Here is a 16,294-nt window from a genome sequence, read left to right as displayed (position 1 = left end):
TGAAGTTGGAGGCCTAATGTCTGCGATCCAGGGAACGGAACTGGAGGTCCGGAAGCGTTCTGTCTGGGAGTTAGAGGCCTTTCTGGGTGTGTGAGTGGGAGGGATGAGAAAGGTGTTTGTTTAGCTGTTGTCTTATGTTATTACCGTTGCTGTAGCTTGTGTTGTTCTGTGGAACACTCAGCGTGCTAAGTTCGCGCCGAAATGTGTTGGCGACACTTGCGTCCTGCCTCTGGCACATCCTTGGGAGTGCCTGGTTGTTAACGCAAACGATATATTTCACTGCATGTTTCGACTGCATGTGTGATAAATAAATCACAATTTTAATCTGATATCCAGCATTAGAGATTGCACAGTGATACATTTGGATGAGGAGGGCTAACATTCATTTTCCGCTACAAACCTAGTAACCACAAGTATTTGAAGCTGATGGATGAACTTGGCATAACTAGCAGCACAGCGTACGCAAGATAGGAAACTTTGGCAAATCCATATAAAGTAATACGCCAGCTCCTGTTACAGAATCTTGGCCAGTTCTAGTTACCATATTTAGGAAGGATCTCATGGCTTTCGTGAAGATCGGAAAGTAATCTAGAATGGCCCCAGAGAAGATGAATTAATAGTTATGTGAGCCAGTCGAACTTGGTGTTGTTCTGCTTGGAGAGAGAAAAAAGTATGATGTGCTGGGACGTTGAAAATCATGCAAAGTTTGCCTTTAGTGTATAAGATAAGAAAATGGTTCCCCAAGTAAAAAATGACAGGTGACAGGTGAAACGTTTTCTACGAGGAATGGTTAGGAAATAAAATGTTTTGCCTGAGAAAGTGATAGTTGCAGATTGAACAGAAGCCTTTAGAAAAGTTCGAATAACTACTGAAAGGGGAAATCTTGCAGATGGCGGGCGAGGAAGAGTACAAGGGAATTGGGATGAATTTAAATACCCTTGGAAATAGTTCACGCAAACGCAATGGAATCAATTTTCTCTCACGAGAATTAATATCGTTAGCGCAATCCTGAATTCTCCATACCCCGATTGTTAAACCTTCTAGAATTTCCTTTACCTTTCCTGCTCTGTATTGGAGCATGTGCTGTACCTTTGACAATCCAATGAACCCTAAAACAGGATCAAGTCGGAATACGTTCTGCCTTAAATTGCATTGCAAGTTGCCCACGGTAAACGCCGAGCAAGTCCTTTAAGAAATTCTTAATACTTATTGCAAACCAAGCAATTTTCTCCATGGTAACCACAGCCGGAGGGCGAGAGATTTGGGGTGCCCTAAGACGCGAAACGTGGCAATTCAAATGTGGATCTACCAGACGCCTTTTTGGTCATAATCATTCAACAGGGCCGGGATTATTTTCTGAAGACTACATCGCAACAAATAACATTCCTTCTTATTCCCGGGGAGAAGATAGCGTAGTCATCTTCAACTAGCAAAGAATTAGATGTGACTAAAATAATGGTTCGGCAATTTTAGAAGAACACAATCTTACCTCTCTAACGTTATTCATTTTCCTCTGCGCATTATTTTTACGCACAAGGTTTCAAAGTAAGTAACCACCGCGCTCCTTCGGTCGGTCGGTGACTCGGTGCCGCGACGTTATCGCACCACTATCGACCCAGGAAAGGTTTTAAAATGAGATTCAAGTTTAGAGTAATCAATGTTTGTAAGACATTTACCAAAAAATGTTCAGTCTGTTTGGAAACCAAATCAAAATGTTGTTTTTTTTCCCCCTACAGAACACATGTCAGCATCCTCGTCCTTTACGGGGGAATGCAGAAAAACGAATCCGGATACCCGTGGACGAGGGCAGACGCATTGTGCGAATGACCGCTGTGCTGACGGGTGGATCGTTTTGATCGGACGTCGTGTGGCGTGTTTATATTAATAGAGCATCAGTTGTAACATAAAACGGACCCAGACTCTGTAAAATTAAGTATACTTGTAAATTTGTAACTGTATTGAGTTGGGGAAAGCTTTAGATCTGACACACGAGAGCTATCGATTGACGATCCCCGAGTGACACGGACGATCCAACACAACGCCTCCACTCGTGAACAGGAACTTAATATCTCAACCCCAGAAGTAAAATGCTCTCAGCTAATGGTTGCAACCTCAAATATAAAGAAAGAACATTGTGCGTTTAATATCCGCTTCCACATAGTTTGTGTTGGGGCGAATGAACGAGTCAGGAACACAATGGAACTGAACGCGCACTTCGCAAACAATTAAATGAACGCTCGCATGCATACTCCCACAAAAGCGATTTTTTTCTATCCATAACTGATGCACGGACTTGAATGAATCCGACAATATTGTACTTATTACCGTGTTTACTCTTTGATTTGAGAGTTTCAAACCAGCAAGGGATTTCATTGCCTGACAATAAACTAATCTGAATCCGAATTTTAAATATTCGTCCACTTCAGAATTAACTGGTACTGGTCTAATTAATCACAACTATGGCTCGTAATTTTCAGTGTATCCGGCATCGGCTGTGTAATTTCGCTTTTGATCAGTATAATTCACCTACTGGAAGCTCTGAGAGCACACTTTTTTTTTGGAGGCAAAACTTACCCTCAGGGCTGGCGTTCACCTCGCCATTTAACGACCCGGACCGATTTCCCTCGATACTCTCCAAGTACTTAGGCGGGCTCCCAGCGGACGACCTCCGATGACCATCAATGTACAAGTAATCGCAACGAGTCCCCGGAACTCCGTAGGTTCGAGAGTTGCAGCAGCTGCTGCGGGTACCCGCCGCGCCGTGGAGCTTATCGCGGGAATAAAACGCCGTAGCACCGGGCTCCGAATCTGCGTAAGACTGCCTGGAAGGGGTGCGGTACGGTAAACAGACCCGGGACTCCATGACCAGTTCGCCGCCGTTGTACTGATGTTTCATATTAAACTCTGTGCTCTACCCCTCGCTCTTCCGTCTTTCCCTTTTGAAATGGGCGGGTTGTTTACTAAATAAGACCATAGGACCTTTTGGGGCAAGGGGGGTGGGGTGGATTTGGGTTCAGATATCTGTGACATAACCACCTAAAACTCCAATCACGTGGAACACCCGCCGCCTCAATTAACTCTTTCACATCCCCGTGGTCCAAGGTAGCAGTCAAATTCAAATATAGCGACAAGCTCATGAACCCTTAACGTGAAAGTATTTTATGGAACATTGTTTAAAAAGATGGATTCGATATCCAGTCACATGTGGAAGAACATTCAGAATAACATCTCCAGCATTATCCCTCACGGTATCCCGAGTAGTACCGACATTAATATCTGGATCTTGACATGATCAGTATCTTGAACAACATCCCGAGCACATCCAGCAGAACGCCAAGAGTAATTAACATATGAAATTTTCTGAGCAATGTCCCAATACTACCTCAAAACTAACACCATGAATATTCCCAGGGGGAGAAAAAAAACCTTGACAAATGCACCATGTCAACCTGAATAGCATGATTTGAAATTCCTTGCTCGCGTGAAGTTCACAAACTGAACATGGTAATGGCAATACCCGCTGCTGGATCAATTAAACAATGCAATTTGGGAAAACACCCCTCGCTACACATCGAGTCACATTGTGAGCGGAACATTGAAGAAGATGCTGACTCCGCGAGATTTCGGAGGAAAGCTGGTTCTGAGAAAGTTTTGTTTTCCGACATCCGAAGTTTCAGAAGGCTGCCAAGGAAACAGCATCGTCTGCCGGTATCGCGAGGAAACTATCTGATCAGAACATCAGAGGCGAAATAAATTCACTTCCCTGTTTTGACCCAGTTTAAGTGGATTATGCACAGTTAGTTTGAAATTGCTTTGAAATGCCCAGTCAATGAGGCCGTGAATGATTGTGTCCGTGAGTATTTTAATTTTTGTTCATCTGATATTGGGAAGTTGTTGATGGATCGAAGCTACTTTAATCTCTCGGCAGCGAGTGCTAATCATAAATCCTCAGAGTTATACAGCTCCTCCACACCTGAGGGGAAAATACACAGTGACGGAAGCGTTTTAATCTCGGAGACTAGTTCTTTTCTTTAAAACCATTGTTCTTGAAAGAATGATAAATACTTAATTGAAGTAAAACCTCGAGCAGGAGGCGTGCACTGAGAGCTTCAAGGCACGCAGGAAACTTAAAGTCGAGTGATCCGCTGAATTTTTATAACAATTAATTTGCATTCTCAACCCAACCGGCGCATGCACTCATTTCCCTCGTGTAGTACATCCTCGTTTGTATTAACGTTTTTTAAAAAACTATGGCCTTGAAAGAAAGCGGACTGTTGAAGCAAACGTGGTTTTGGACAAGCAACTAATTAAAACAATTTAACGAATTTATATCAAATAGATAGAAAGGAAACGGGAAAAACGATAAATCAACAAATTAAAAAATAACGGCAAATTCATAGCAAAACTAAATCCTATGGAACTAAAGAGACAGGAATGGAACGGATATATAACACCAGCTAAAAGGTAGAAGCAGCGAATGGTGACTGAGACTGTAGGGGGAATACCAAAAACTCGATGAGTCGCTTTGTCCAGATTGGGACGCGCTACTAGAAAGGAGGAAACGTGAAAATGGGTGAAAAGAACCGAAAGGATGTTAACCGTGAAATAACGGGTAACTTTAGAATAGAAGGTGGCGTGAGCCGTGGATAAGAATAAAGCAAAAGGAAAACACGGTCTTCATATCTGCAATTCTTTTACTTTGGCAGGACAAGTGGATACTGCTGCTAAAATATAGGTGAAATATGCCTTTGTGCATTGAAAAGGACAACGAACTACTGCAGAAAGTGAAAAAAATATTTACAGGAATGTACCCGATTGAAAATATAACAGTTGGGGAAGTCTAAATAAAAGGAGGAAATTAAAGTGTGATGTAATAGAGATTTTTAAGATTAAAACTGTTTGAAAAGTACAGAGATTATTATCATGTCCAAGGTCCAAAATTAAGATTGTTATTAATATATACAAGGGGGGGGGGGAAGAAGTTTATTTGCTCATACACTGCTTCCATAAAAACAATGAACGTGAAAGAAAATCAGCATTGTGTCTTTGATTTTCTTCTATGGTTTAATTGGAATGTTATTGATCTATGGCATATAAATCAATGTGAAATTTTTAGTTGACAAGAAAATGATCAACCTCAGGGTTAAAATTCACAACTGACAACATTATTTCTGGTTAGTGGAGAAGAATTCCACTCTTTTAACCATCTTCTATTTTGAGAAGTATTTCTGCAATTCAGTCCTGAAAATCTTGGGCCTAACTTAGCTGCTTCCATGCATCCCAGCTGGTAGGACGCATTTCTCTCCATCTTTCAATTGATTTTTTCCAGTTCTTTACCCTCTAACTCTAAGGGAATGCAGATATGGTTGGTATTAGCATTGCTCATTATTTAACCATGAGCTTTCACAGGGCATTTTAGTAAAATTTCACCACATCACTCCAAGACCAAAATATCTTCCCACGGTTTCAAGCAAGTACTGCTGACAGAAGGGTCTTTGACCTGAAATATTATCCCTGTTTCTCTTCCCACATATGTAGCTTGACCTGATCAGTACTTCCAGCATTTTCTATTTTTTATTCTATGTTCCTGTACTTCCGGCTTCTTGATAAAAGGCAAACATTCCATTAGTCGTTTGTTTATCTTCTACATTTGTTGTGACGTTAAAATAAATATGTACAAGGACCCAGGTTTCTATACAGCCACACATAACTTCCAATTTTTGCCTCATTAGGAATTATTTTGCTCTGTCCATTTACAGTCCAATTTCAAAAATCACAATTTGCCTGTATAAATAGGGAATATCAAATCATTTCATAAAAGTCTACATATATGTAAATCACATATTCTAACTTTCCAGCAATTTAGTTACAATTTGAAAAGTCAAAGTTTTCAGGCATGACCTATTCTTTTAGAAAACTATGCTGCCTGCCTCAGATCAGCTTAAGATTTTCATACATTCAGAGAATCTCCACAAAACCATCAATCCTGGTAATTTTTCACCGATAGATTTCCTGCTGCAGTCTATAACCTACTGGTTTCTCCTCTCTCACTTTTCTCAAGCTGAAGATAATATGCTCAATTTTCTAATCTATAGACCATTTCCGAATTTGGATAACTTTGGAAGATTGTCATTAGAACTTCTGCAAAAATCCTCACTCATTTCCTACAAAATTCTTGGAGGCAAATGGTTTTGGTGAATTTGTTACTCATATTCATGTTATGGTTATTTCACCATTGTCTTTTATAATTTCATTCTGATTTAGCATCAGCTACATTGGGATGTCAGTGATGATACATTTTAGAGTAAATGCTGATGCAAATTAAGTATTAGAAAATGGCACCATACACAGATAACAGTTGAAGGAAATGGCTTAGGCACTTAAAAAGTACTTAGAAGAGTCATGAAAGGAAATGGAATAGAAGCTGATAAAAGGAGATGAGATATTAAACTTTGAGAGATTTACAGAGAATGAAATGCAGCATTGAATAACCAATTGTTGTGTTGTCTGTTGAACATCACTTTGTACAAACTAAGGTAAAACTTTACTAATCACTAGCAAGGCTCTATTCGGCATATTACATCTAATTCTGGGCACAATTATTTTGAATAATCATTTATCACCTCGTAAAGGTAGGCCAGAATGGAATTGGGAATCAATAAATGTATATCTTTCCGTAGAATGGAGATGGTATTATTATTATGATTCTTCTTTGTAAAAGTGAGATTTAGATCTTAAATTATGAAATCTTCTAAATTGGGAGAAATCCTTTTTACTTGCAGAGGAGTTGATAATCTGTCACAAAGATGAGGAGAGAAAATTAATCCTTAGCAAGTCAATGTGCTTGGAATGTGTTGCTTAAGAGACAGAGAAGCACACAATGATAATGTATTCATTCATATTGAAACAAAAAGTACAAGACAGTGGGGAAAGAAAGTATAGAGTGGGGTTAACTGACAAAGTCTTTCAAAAAGCATACATAAACGTAATTGTCTCAGTGTGTATTTACCTATAAAGTTACAACTTTTGTTCTTTTCTGTTTCACATTGGAATATGAATAGATTCTTAACATCTAAAATACTAATTATGTTATTAGACCCTATATTAAACCCTATATTAGACCCTATATATTAGACCCTATATTAAACCCTAACCCTAATTATGTTATTCATTTCTTTCTAAAAAGGTAATGCATATGCTTACATCATCACTAACAATAGTGTAAATCTGTCTAATGGTAATATGGTTACAACATAACATAAACTATAGCTCAAAAGTAATGGGCTCTGGAATAGTTTGCTTGGCTGGCAATTAAACAAATGCCACAAGAAGAGTTTTAGTTTGGCACTTGACTTATTTTCATAATTATGTTTTTGTAATTTTAGAACTTAAATGAAACTGGCAAAGCAAAACTTCTTCCAAATACCATTAATAACATGTTACAAAATATGCCAGTTACCAAAGTTGAAACCCTTGCAATAAGACTCAGTGATACAAAACACAACTGAATTGATTTTCCAAATCTGGTGAAGGCAGAATCATACAAACATATTGTCAATCATTTATCAATACAACTTAGAAACGTGGAAAAGATTTGCTTGGTGGTGTATTGAACAGTGGGAAAAATAATAATCACAAGAAATTCTGCAAATGCTGGAAATACACACATAAAATGCTAGAGGAACTCAGCAGGTCAGGCTGTATTTATGGAAAAGAATTTTCAGTCATGTTCATGTTCAGTCCAAGACCCTTCTTTAGAAAAAGAATAGCATTGACTTGAGTGAGTTAATGGGATGGGGGGGGGGGGATTCACAATAGTGATACTTACAGTGAAACATTTAGCTGGGAAGAATGAAGACAGACAGCAAGAGGTAGATGAAACAGTTTTAAAAGGGATGAAAGAAGAATAAGATTGGGGGTGGTTCCCCACAAACGTTTAGAGGTTAACTGAGCAATTCCAAAGTAATGAGATTACAGGCTTCATAGATAAAGCCAAGGGATGCCAAAGGCAGTTATACCAAAAGAATGCATGAGCTGCAAATAGATCCATCTCTCTTTCTGAATACAAGTCTTTAGAAAGGCTTTGGGGAACATACAAAAGAGATTTTCTAAAATGGTTCCAGAAATAAAAGTACAATTCTGTGGATAATTTGGGGAGGCTATATCCATTTCTTTGCCCATTGAAAGCTAGCAACCAAACCAGAAATAGTAAGAGAAACCTTCACAGTGGATGGAGCTTAAATATTTTCTATTCCAATTTATCAGAGGAGATATTTATAAGTGCCAAAGAGCGCAGTTTTAAAATGGTTTGTAAAAGGAATGGAAGAACTGTGAAGGACGTAAGGTACTCTAGCCTGTGCATGGTTAGGTCTAGAATTTTCAGATATATAAAAGGTAAAAGGGAGGTGAGAGTGGGTACCAGACTGCTGTAAAATGATGCTGGAAAAATAGTAATGAGGGACAAAGAAATGGCAGATGAACTCAATAAGTATTCTGCAGTATTCTGCATCAGGCTTCACTGTGGAACACACTAGCAATATCCCAGAAAGTCAAGAGTTTTAGAGGACAGAAGTGAGTATAGTTGATATTACTAAGGAGATGGTGGTTGCAAAGCTGAAAGTTCTAAAAGTGGATAAGTTACCTGGACCAGGTGCACTGTACCCTACCCCAGAGTTCTGAAAGAGGTATCCAGAAGGTTATGGAGGCATTAGTAATGATCTTTTAAGAATCACTAGATTATGGAATGTTCCCGGAGAATGGGAAAATTGCAGATGTCACTTCTTCCTTTAAGAAGGGAGGGAGGCAAAAGAAAGGAAATTTTAGGCCAAATAGCTTGAATTCAGTAGTTGGCAAGTTGTTGGAGTCAGTTATTAAGGGTGAGGTTTTGGGGTACTTGGAGGTGCATGATAGCAAAGGCCAAAGTCAGCCTGGTTTCTTTAATGGAAAATCTTGCCTGACCATTTTTTTGGAATTCTTTGAGGAAATAACAGGCAGGATAGACAAAGGAGAGTCAGTAGATGTTGTTTACTTGGACCTTCAGAAGGCCTTTGACAAGGCGCTTCACATGAAGGTGCTTAACAAGATAAGATCCCAAGGTATTACAGAAAAGATTCTAGCATGTATAGGAGATTGGCTGACAGGCAGAAGAAAAAGAATGGGAATAAAAGGGGCCAATTCAGGTTGGCTGTCAGTGACTAGTGGTGTCCGCAGGGAATGGTATAGGAACTACATCTTTTGACATTATATGTAAATGATTTGGATGTTGGAATTGAAGATATGGACGTTTTCAGATGATATGAAGATAATTGGAAGGACCAGTAGTGTTAAGGAAGCAGAGAGTCTGCCGAAGGACTTGGACAGATTGTGAGATTGGGCAAAGAAGTGGCAGATGGAATTTAGTGTAGGGAAGTGTATTGTCATGCACTTTGATAGAAGGAGTAAAGGCATAGACTAGTTTATAAATAAGAAGAAAATTAAAAATCAGAGGTGCAAAATAACTTGGGAGTCTTTGTGTAGGATTCCCTAAAGGTTAACTTGGAAGTCGAGTCAGTGGTAAAGAAAGCAAATGTAATGTTATAAACACAAGAAAGTCTGCAGATGCTGAAAATCCAAAGCAAAACATAATGACTGCTAGAGGAACTTGGCAGGTCAGGCAGCATCCACAGAAAAGAGCAAACAGCCAATGTTTCAGGCCAAGACTTTTCTTCAGGACTGAGAACGAAGGCAGAAAGTGCAAGAATAAAAAGGTGAGGGGAGGAGAATGAGGCTAACTGGAAGCTGATAGGTGGAGCCAGGTGGGCAGGAACGAAAGAATCTGATAGGAGAGGGAAGTAGACAATAGGTGAAAGGGAAGGAGGGGGGACCCAGGGGGGAGTATAGGCAGGTGAGAAGTAGTGTAAGTTCAGAGTGGGGAATAGAGGAAGTGGGGGGGGGGGATGTCATTGAAACCTATCCAATATTGAAAGCCGTAAATAGAGTTGATGCAGAGAGGATGTTTCCTGAGAGTGGATAAGTCTAGGGCCAAAGGGTACAGCCTCAGAATAGACGGATGACCATTTAGAACAGAGACAAGTAGGAATCTCTTTAGCCAGAGGGTGGTGAATCTGTGGAATTAATTGCCACAGACAGCTGTGGGTGCCAAGTCATTGAGAATATTTAAAGTGGAGCTTGGTAGATTCTTGATTAGTTAGGGTGTCAAAGATTATGGTGAGAAGGCAGGAGGATGGGGTTGAGAGATAATAAATCAGACTAGATGGGCTTAGTGGCCTAATTGTACTCCTATGTCTTATAGTTTTATTATGAATGCTCTGATAGATGAAGTCTAAGGCATATCCTCAACAAATATTAAACAAGTATTTGAAAGGGGAAATGGTAGATTAAGGAGGAAAGAGGAGGGAACAGATTTTTCTCCAAAGTAACAGACATAGATTGATAAGCTTATTGCCCTCCTCCCCTCCCATTCTTTTCCTATGATAAGAGATTCCCGGACAAGTACATGGAGCTCAGAAAATTAGAGGGCTATGGGTAACCCTAGGTAATTTCTAAGGTAAGGACATGTTCGGCACAGCTTTGTGGGCTGAAGGGCCTGTATTGTGCTGTAGGTTGTCTATGTTTCTATGATAATGTCCCCACAATAACGACCTGTTATTATACCAAAACTTGATTTAGGAACCAGAGCAAAAATAGTCTTGTATTTGCAGTAAACTTAAAATAAAAGCAAAACAGTACTTAATAAAATACCAGCAGCCACTGAAATTACTTAAATTCTACTAAGTTCTCACATGTAAGCATTATCCAGAGAAAAGGGAAAGGTTTATCTACTAAATAGCAGTATGAGGGGGATTTCATTCATTCCTATAAATGGAGTAAACTGGAAATTTGTCACATTTCCACCATTCTATCATGGATTACAGTTACTTGGTCAAGTATCTAATGCTTGCTTTAATACTTCCCTTTGTTTGGTACATTTGCACCACATGTTTTCCATTGTTCCTTCTGTAATATTCAACTGCTAACATCTGTTGCTTTACAACAACTAAGCTAGATAAATTTTTATTGAGCTTATATATCCAGTTAATACCTTGGACTAGTCTGAATAGTTTCAAGGATAGACAATAAATATTTAAATAATTTCTGCGTCTCCCAGTCCCTTTCTGGTTAACCAATCTGTAGAAATCCAGAAATATTTGATTCAGATCTTTGCTTTCAAATAATTTGACTCCGCATATGCTAATATACCTTCTAACAAGTATTATGGTAATTTTACCAGTTGAGTTCATGCTAAGTGGCCACTTTATTAGGTACACTTGCTTGTTAACACAAATATCTGATCAGCGAACTCAATGTATAAAAGCATGGTCAAGAGGCTCAGTTGTTCAGACTCGACATCAGAGGGGAGAAGAAAAGTGACTTTGACCACGGAATTATTGTTGGTGCCAGATTGTTATAGTCTGTGTATCTTAGAAACTGCTGATCTGGGATTTTCATGCACAAATGTCTTTGGAGTTTACAGAAAATGGTACAAAAAAACCCCCAAAAAAAACTGTGACCGGCAGTTCTGTGGGCAAAGATTAACAAATGAGAGCGGTGAGAAGAGAATGGTCACATTAGTTCAAGCTGACAGGAAATGACAGTAACTCAAATAACCACACAGTGGTGGGCAGATGAGTATCTCTAAATGGGCAATGCATCAAACCTTGAAGTGGATGGGATACGGCAGCAGAAGACCACGAACGTACAATCAGTGGCCACCTGATTGTACCCAGGAGGGAACTGATGAAGTGGCCACTGTAAGCACACTTACATTGACAAAATACTGTTAGCCGCATGTCAGGATTGCACTATTTGAAAATAGTGCAAACATTTTGTGCAAAAGTGACAATGTAGAGGTGGATTTGATTGGGTAGGGATGAAAATGGGTAACATTGGATTCATGGGGATCAAGAAGCCATTTTTAAGGAGGGTTCAAGTTTTATTTAAGGTCTGGTAAAAGTTTAGCTCCTTTTTAAATAATTGCCAATTAATTAAGATGGTTATTTTAATGTAAAGTATTCAAGTTTTAATTTAGAAATACATCTGGCAATTCTTTAGATATAATTCCACTTTAATTTTAAATCTAAACATATGAGGTTGCAGCTATAAAGATATCAATTGATTATTTATTTGGTAGACGGTGAAAAGGTTTATTCTTCTGTTTCTCTACACCTATGTGAGGTAGATTAAGTGATTTAATTTTAAAGTAATTGCAGAATTTATAAGTAAATAGCAGGTTCTTATTTCGCAGAGAGGGGGCACCGAGGATGTGGGGTAAATAGGAATCTACACGCTGTTCATTAGTTTTGACTCAGTTAAATCTTAATAATAAGATCTTGCTTTATAAATTACTAACATCCTGGAACTCTTAAAAGACTTGTGGGATAAATTATAGAAAAAAGACTATAACGAGAAAGCTCGAAGTTTAGCAGGATGCTAAAGTGTGATTGCTGGGGATGGGACGGGGCATTAGTACTTATCCTCGATTTTAATTACGTCCAGTTCAAACCAACATACTTACGTACAATGATGACTCCGGTACTTAATGTTTTTCAGCACATTTGGCCGCTCCCAGGTTTGTGAAAGATTATATGTTAATTTAAACTCTGCATAGTCGATTGATCATGATTTAAGATTTTCCAATTGTGTCGAAAAAAACCCCGACAGATTAATTTTATGGGTCATTTTTATGAGACAATTACGCTCCTTGTAAACTGTCGCGATTCTCGTCATTTGACGTATAATCTGACGTGTAACACAAAAGAGTTTCTACTAAACATAGAAGCGACTTGGAGATGCACTGAAGTTTGGGATCAATGTCAATCAAGAGGAGCTGCTGTCAGGTAACAATGGAATTGCCTTCATACGTTCCCGATGTAAATACTCGTTACAGTTATTACTGTGTGTCAGGAGTGCGTAACGCACCTCAACAGTTCCAGAAAAGCAGCTACGTAAGACTCACTATTCATGGTTTGATACTTATGAACAAAGTCTGCGCCCGAGAATATTAAGTATTTTTACTAGAATGTCTTGTTAGCTGTAAAATATTTTCTTTTCGAAGTTCTGATGAAAGGTTATTAACCCGAAAGGTTAACTTTGTTTTATTTCCCTGTCCGTACCTGACCTGCCGACTGTTTCCAACATTTCTGCGTTTATTCCTGACTTCCAGCACCCGCCATATTCCGCATTTCAGAAGTTTGTTTCAAAAGCGTAATGAGCAGAAAAAGAACACTTTATTGCAGAGAGCCCATAAAATACCGAGGGTCCTCCTATTAGGGGCCCATTTTTGCCATTTGGAAGAGGAATGTTGACATTATTCAGGGAATTCATTGAAATTTTGGAGATTTCATTCGTTGTCGGGTCAGCTACAATTCATTGAGAAATGCGCCGCTAAACAGGTTGGAAACTTCTATAAATTGCTTTCACGAAGACGCAAGATTTCCTGCAAGGTTTAACTTTTAAAGATTTATAGTTAACGCAGTTCGAGCGTAGATGTTATCTAACAACTGAACGCATTCGGCTACTAACAAAAGTGTACTTAACATTGCAGCAAATAAATATCATTGTGAAATCAGTGTTTGTATTGGTGTTTTTAAATTAATTATCCTCATCAAATAATTCTTGCTTAGGTCGGCATAAATACTCACCAAAGCACGAGTGCTTATGAATTGAATTGATTATGCATGATTTATGAGCGCAGCATAAAGTGTGAATCATAATCCTTGCAAAATCTTACACATTTATAAGTTGAAAATTGAGAAATGGTTTATGGTATTGAGCAAGACACGATATTGAACGCCAACCCACCCCAGAAAATAAAACAGCCTAACTTTGTTTGGGTTTAATTTTTTTTTAAATCAAAAATAATATTTAAATGAAGAAAATTTTAATTGTGTCCAGGCAATAGTTAATCCGTATCTAAACCGTGCAGGCGAAGAGAGCAACTTCTCTCCTCGATGATTAATCGAAAGCGTCGTATCTGGTACCAATCCGCTCACCTCACTTCTTAAAATACCCGCCAATTGATCATGACTAAGTTCAAGGACTCAATCTCATCATTACAGCACTTAAACAATTCCTTTGGTCAATTTAATTTGAGATTCCCTGCTGAACGCGCTGAAACTTGTGTTAAACTCTAATTGCACGCCATCTAAAGGGGATTACAACATTTTAGCATGTTTCTATTTAAGTATTTTCTGCAATTTTTATCTTGGTAATCAAAGTTAAAATTAAAACTTATCGCATGACTTAAATTCATACTTTGATTTTTTTACAGCTATCCACAGCATACAAGATCATGGGAAGGATGTGATTTAAAGTAGATCCGATGGAATCCGTTTGAATCTGGAACGGTAGAAAAACAATTGCAATGAAAATTGAACCATTCTCCAAATATTCTGAATCAGTTACTAAAACGATTTAGAATTTTTTTCGAGTTGTTCGTATTTAGTCGAATTAATTTTAGGTTTCTTTTGATTTTCTCATGCTAAATGTATGTATTTTGAGATTTGTGCTTTTAACTGTATGATCTGTGTTTGATCAATTCGTTTAAAATCCTATAGGAAGGAAAATAGTTGGGATATGCAAAGCAGGTCCGGAAGATCTGAACCAAGCAGTTGATGGTGCGTGTGGTTTGGAGGCCAGGAGCAGGATCTCAGCTTTGCACGTTCAGACTCATCCTGACGGCGTTTTGCAGTCAATCGATTAGTGGTTTCTCCACTTAAACTATGGGAGGAATTTATAACGAACATGGCCGCGGTTAGTTATTTCTGGAGAGAAGATGGACGTTTAGAATCTTGTCAATTCTGTTTTAGTTCAAAGTAAATTTATTATCAAATTACGCAAATACGTACATTCTTGCAGGCATTCACATCTGTTGCATAGAAACACAATTCGAATCAATGAAAAACTACACACAGACACTGCTGCCGTAGAATTAACATCAAAAGGAGTCAAATTGTGCAATTTCACTAAATAACAACAATAAATGGCTGATACAGTAAATAATACTGAGAAGATAATTTGTAGAGTTCTTGGAAATAAGTCCATCGGTGGTGGGATCAACTCACTATTGAGGTGAGTGATTGAGGTGGATCCTTTTTCCAGTGTTCGTTAGATCAAAGGAAGATACGGATGCAAAATGTCTTTGTCTCGCCGACATCGAAAGGTTGGGATTGAACGCATCGATAGTTTACAGCAATAGCGTGAGTTTACTTAATACAATGATCTTGGGCATTCTGAAGGTTGCCAAATGAAGATAAATGAAAAGTGACTGGATACGGGATTTAGACTTTCAAATTCTGGGCGATTTGCATCTGTCGCCCCGGTTTAAATACTCGCGCTCTTCAAACTGGAGAAAGACAATAAGAAGGACCATCCAGATATGCCGGCATTGTTTTTACATGATCACCACATATTTACAATGAGGAAGGTCAATCTTGAGAGACTCAATTCTCACTGTTACAGTTTCAATTTATTCTTAAATGATTCTTTGTTTTATTCCTTCAGAGTTTAAACTGAATGTCTAGTTTAAGTGACGTTAATCCCACATTTATCTTGTATTGAAATAATATTCCTATTTAAGGCAATTCTTTAGATGTAACTTTATTTTCACTTCCCTAAAGATTTAGCGCGTATCACAACACCCCAGAGCAGTTATGTATCTAGCTAATATATGGACACCTTCACAACGTAGGTGAATTTGGCAGTTAATTTATTCGTAGTAGTTCAACTAATGAAATAAACTTTTTACCAGCGATGCAGGTTGAGAGATAAACGTTAGCTAAAATTCTGGAAGGAATGTTTCTGCTCTTCTTTGAAATTCGCCACAGCACCTTTTACATCGGCTGGAGAAATAAAATTACCTGAAAGACAGCTCCTCTGTTAATTTTCCAGCCCATTTTTGCCACAGGTGTACCGGAGTTGTTTGCAAGGATTTATTGGTGCATATTTTGGGAGTTATTCTTTCAATTTCTGTGTGCTTCCAGTGCATTGGCATGAGATTCACAGTTCCACCAAATGCTCCTAGAACAAAAGAAATAGAAGCAGGGGTAGGTCATCTGGCCCATCATTCTGCTCCGCCATGCAATAAGGTCGTGGCTGATCTGGCCACGAACTCACCTTCGCCTGCCTGCCTTTTCCGATATCTTTTAGTTCCCCTACTGTGCAAAAATCTATCCAACCTTGTTTTAAATATATTCACTGGGGTAGCCTCCACTGCTTCATTGGACAGAGAATTCCACAGATTCATCACTCTCTGGGA

The 16,294-nt window shown here is 38.6% G+C and overlaps 1 protein-coding gene across 2 annotated transcripts in view; it reads right to left on the bottom strand.

Moving 5' to 3' along the window:
* alx3 (ALX homeobox 3) overlaps nt 1–4,967 on the bottom strand; it is a 49,741-nt gene extending 44,774 nt beyond the window's left edge. For both annotated transcript variants that reach the window (XM_059950381.1, XM_059950382.1), the window contains exon 1: nt 2,575–4,967. In XM_059950381.1, the coding sequence (XP_059806364.1) occupies nt 2,575–2,896 (322 nt within the window). In that variant the 5' untranslated portion in view covers nt 2,897–4,967. The remainder of the gene's footprint in view (nt 1–2,574) is intronic.
* Between the last annotated feature and the right edge of the window lie 11,327 nt (nt 4,968–16,294).

This window comes from Hypanus sabinus, chromosome 25 (assembly GCF_030144855.1).
Source record: "Hypanus sabinus isolate sHypSab1 chromosome 25, sHypSab1.hap1, whole genome shotgun sequence".
Taxonomy (NCBI): Eukaryota; Metazoa; Chordata; class Chondrichthyes; order Myliobatiformes; family Dasyatidae; genus Hypanus; species Hypanus sabinus.
Note: the sequence above shows the minus strand (reverse complement) of the source record. Positions and strands in the feature narration are given on the sequence as shown.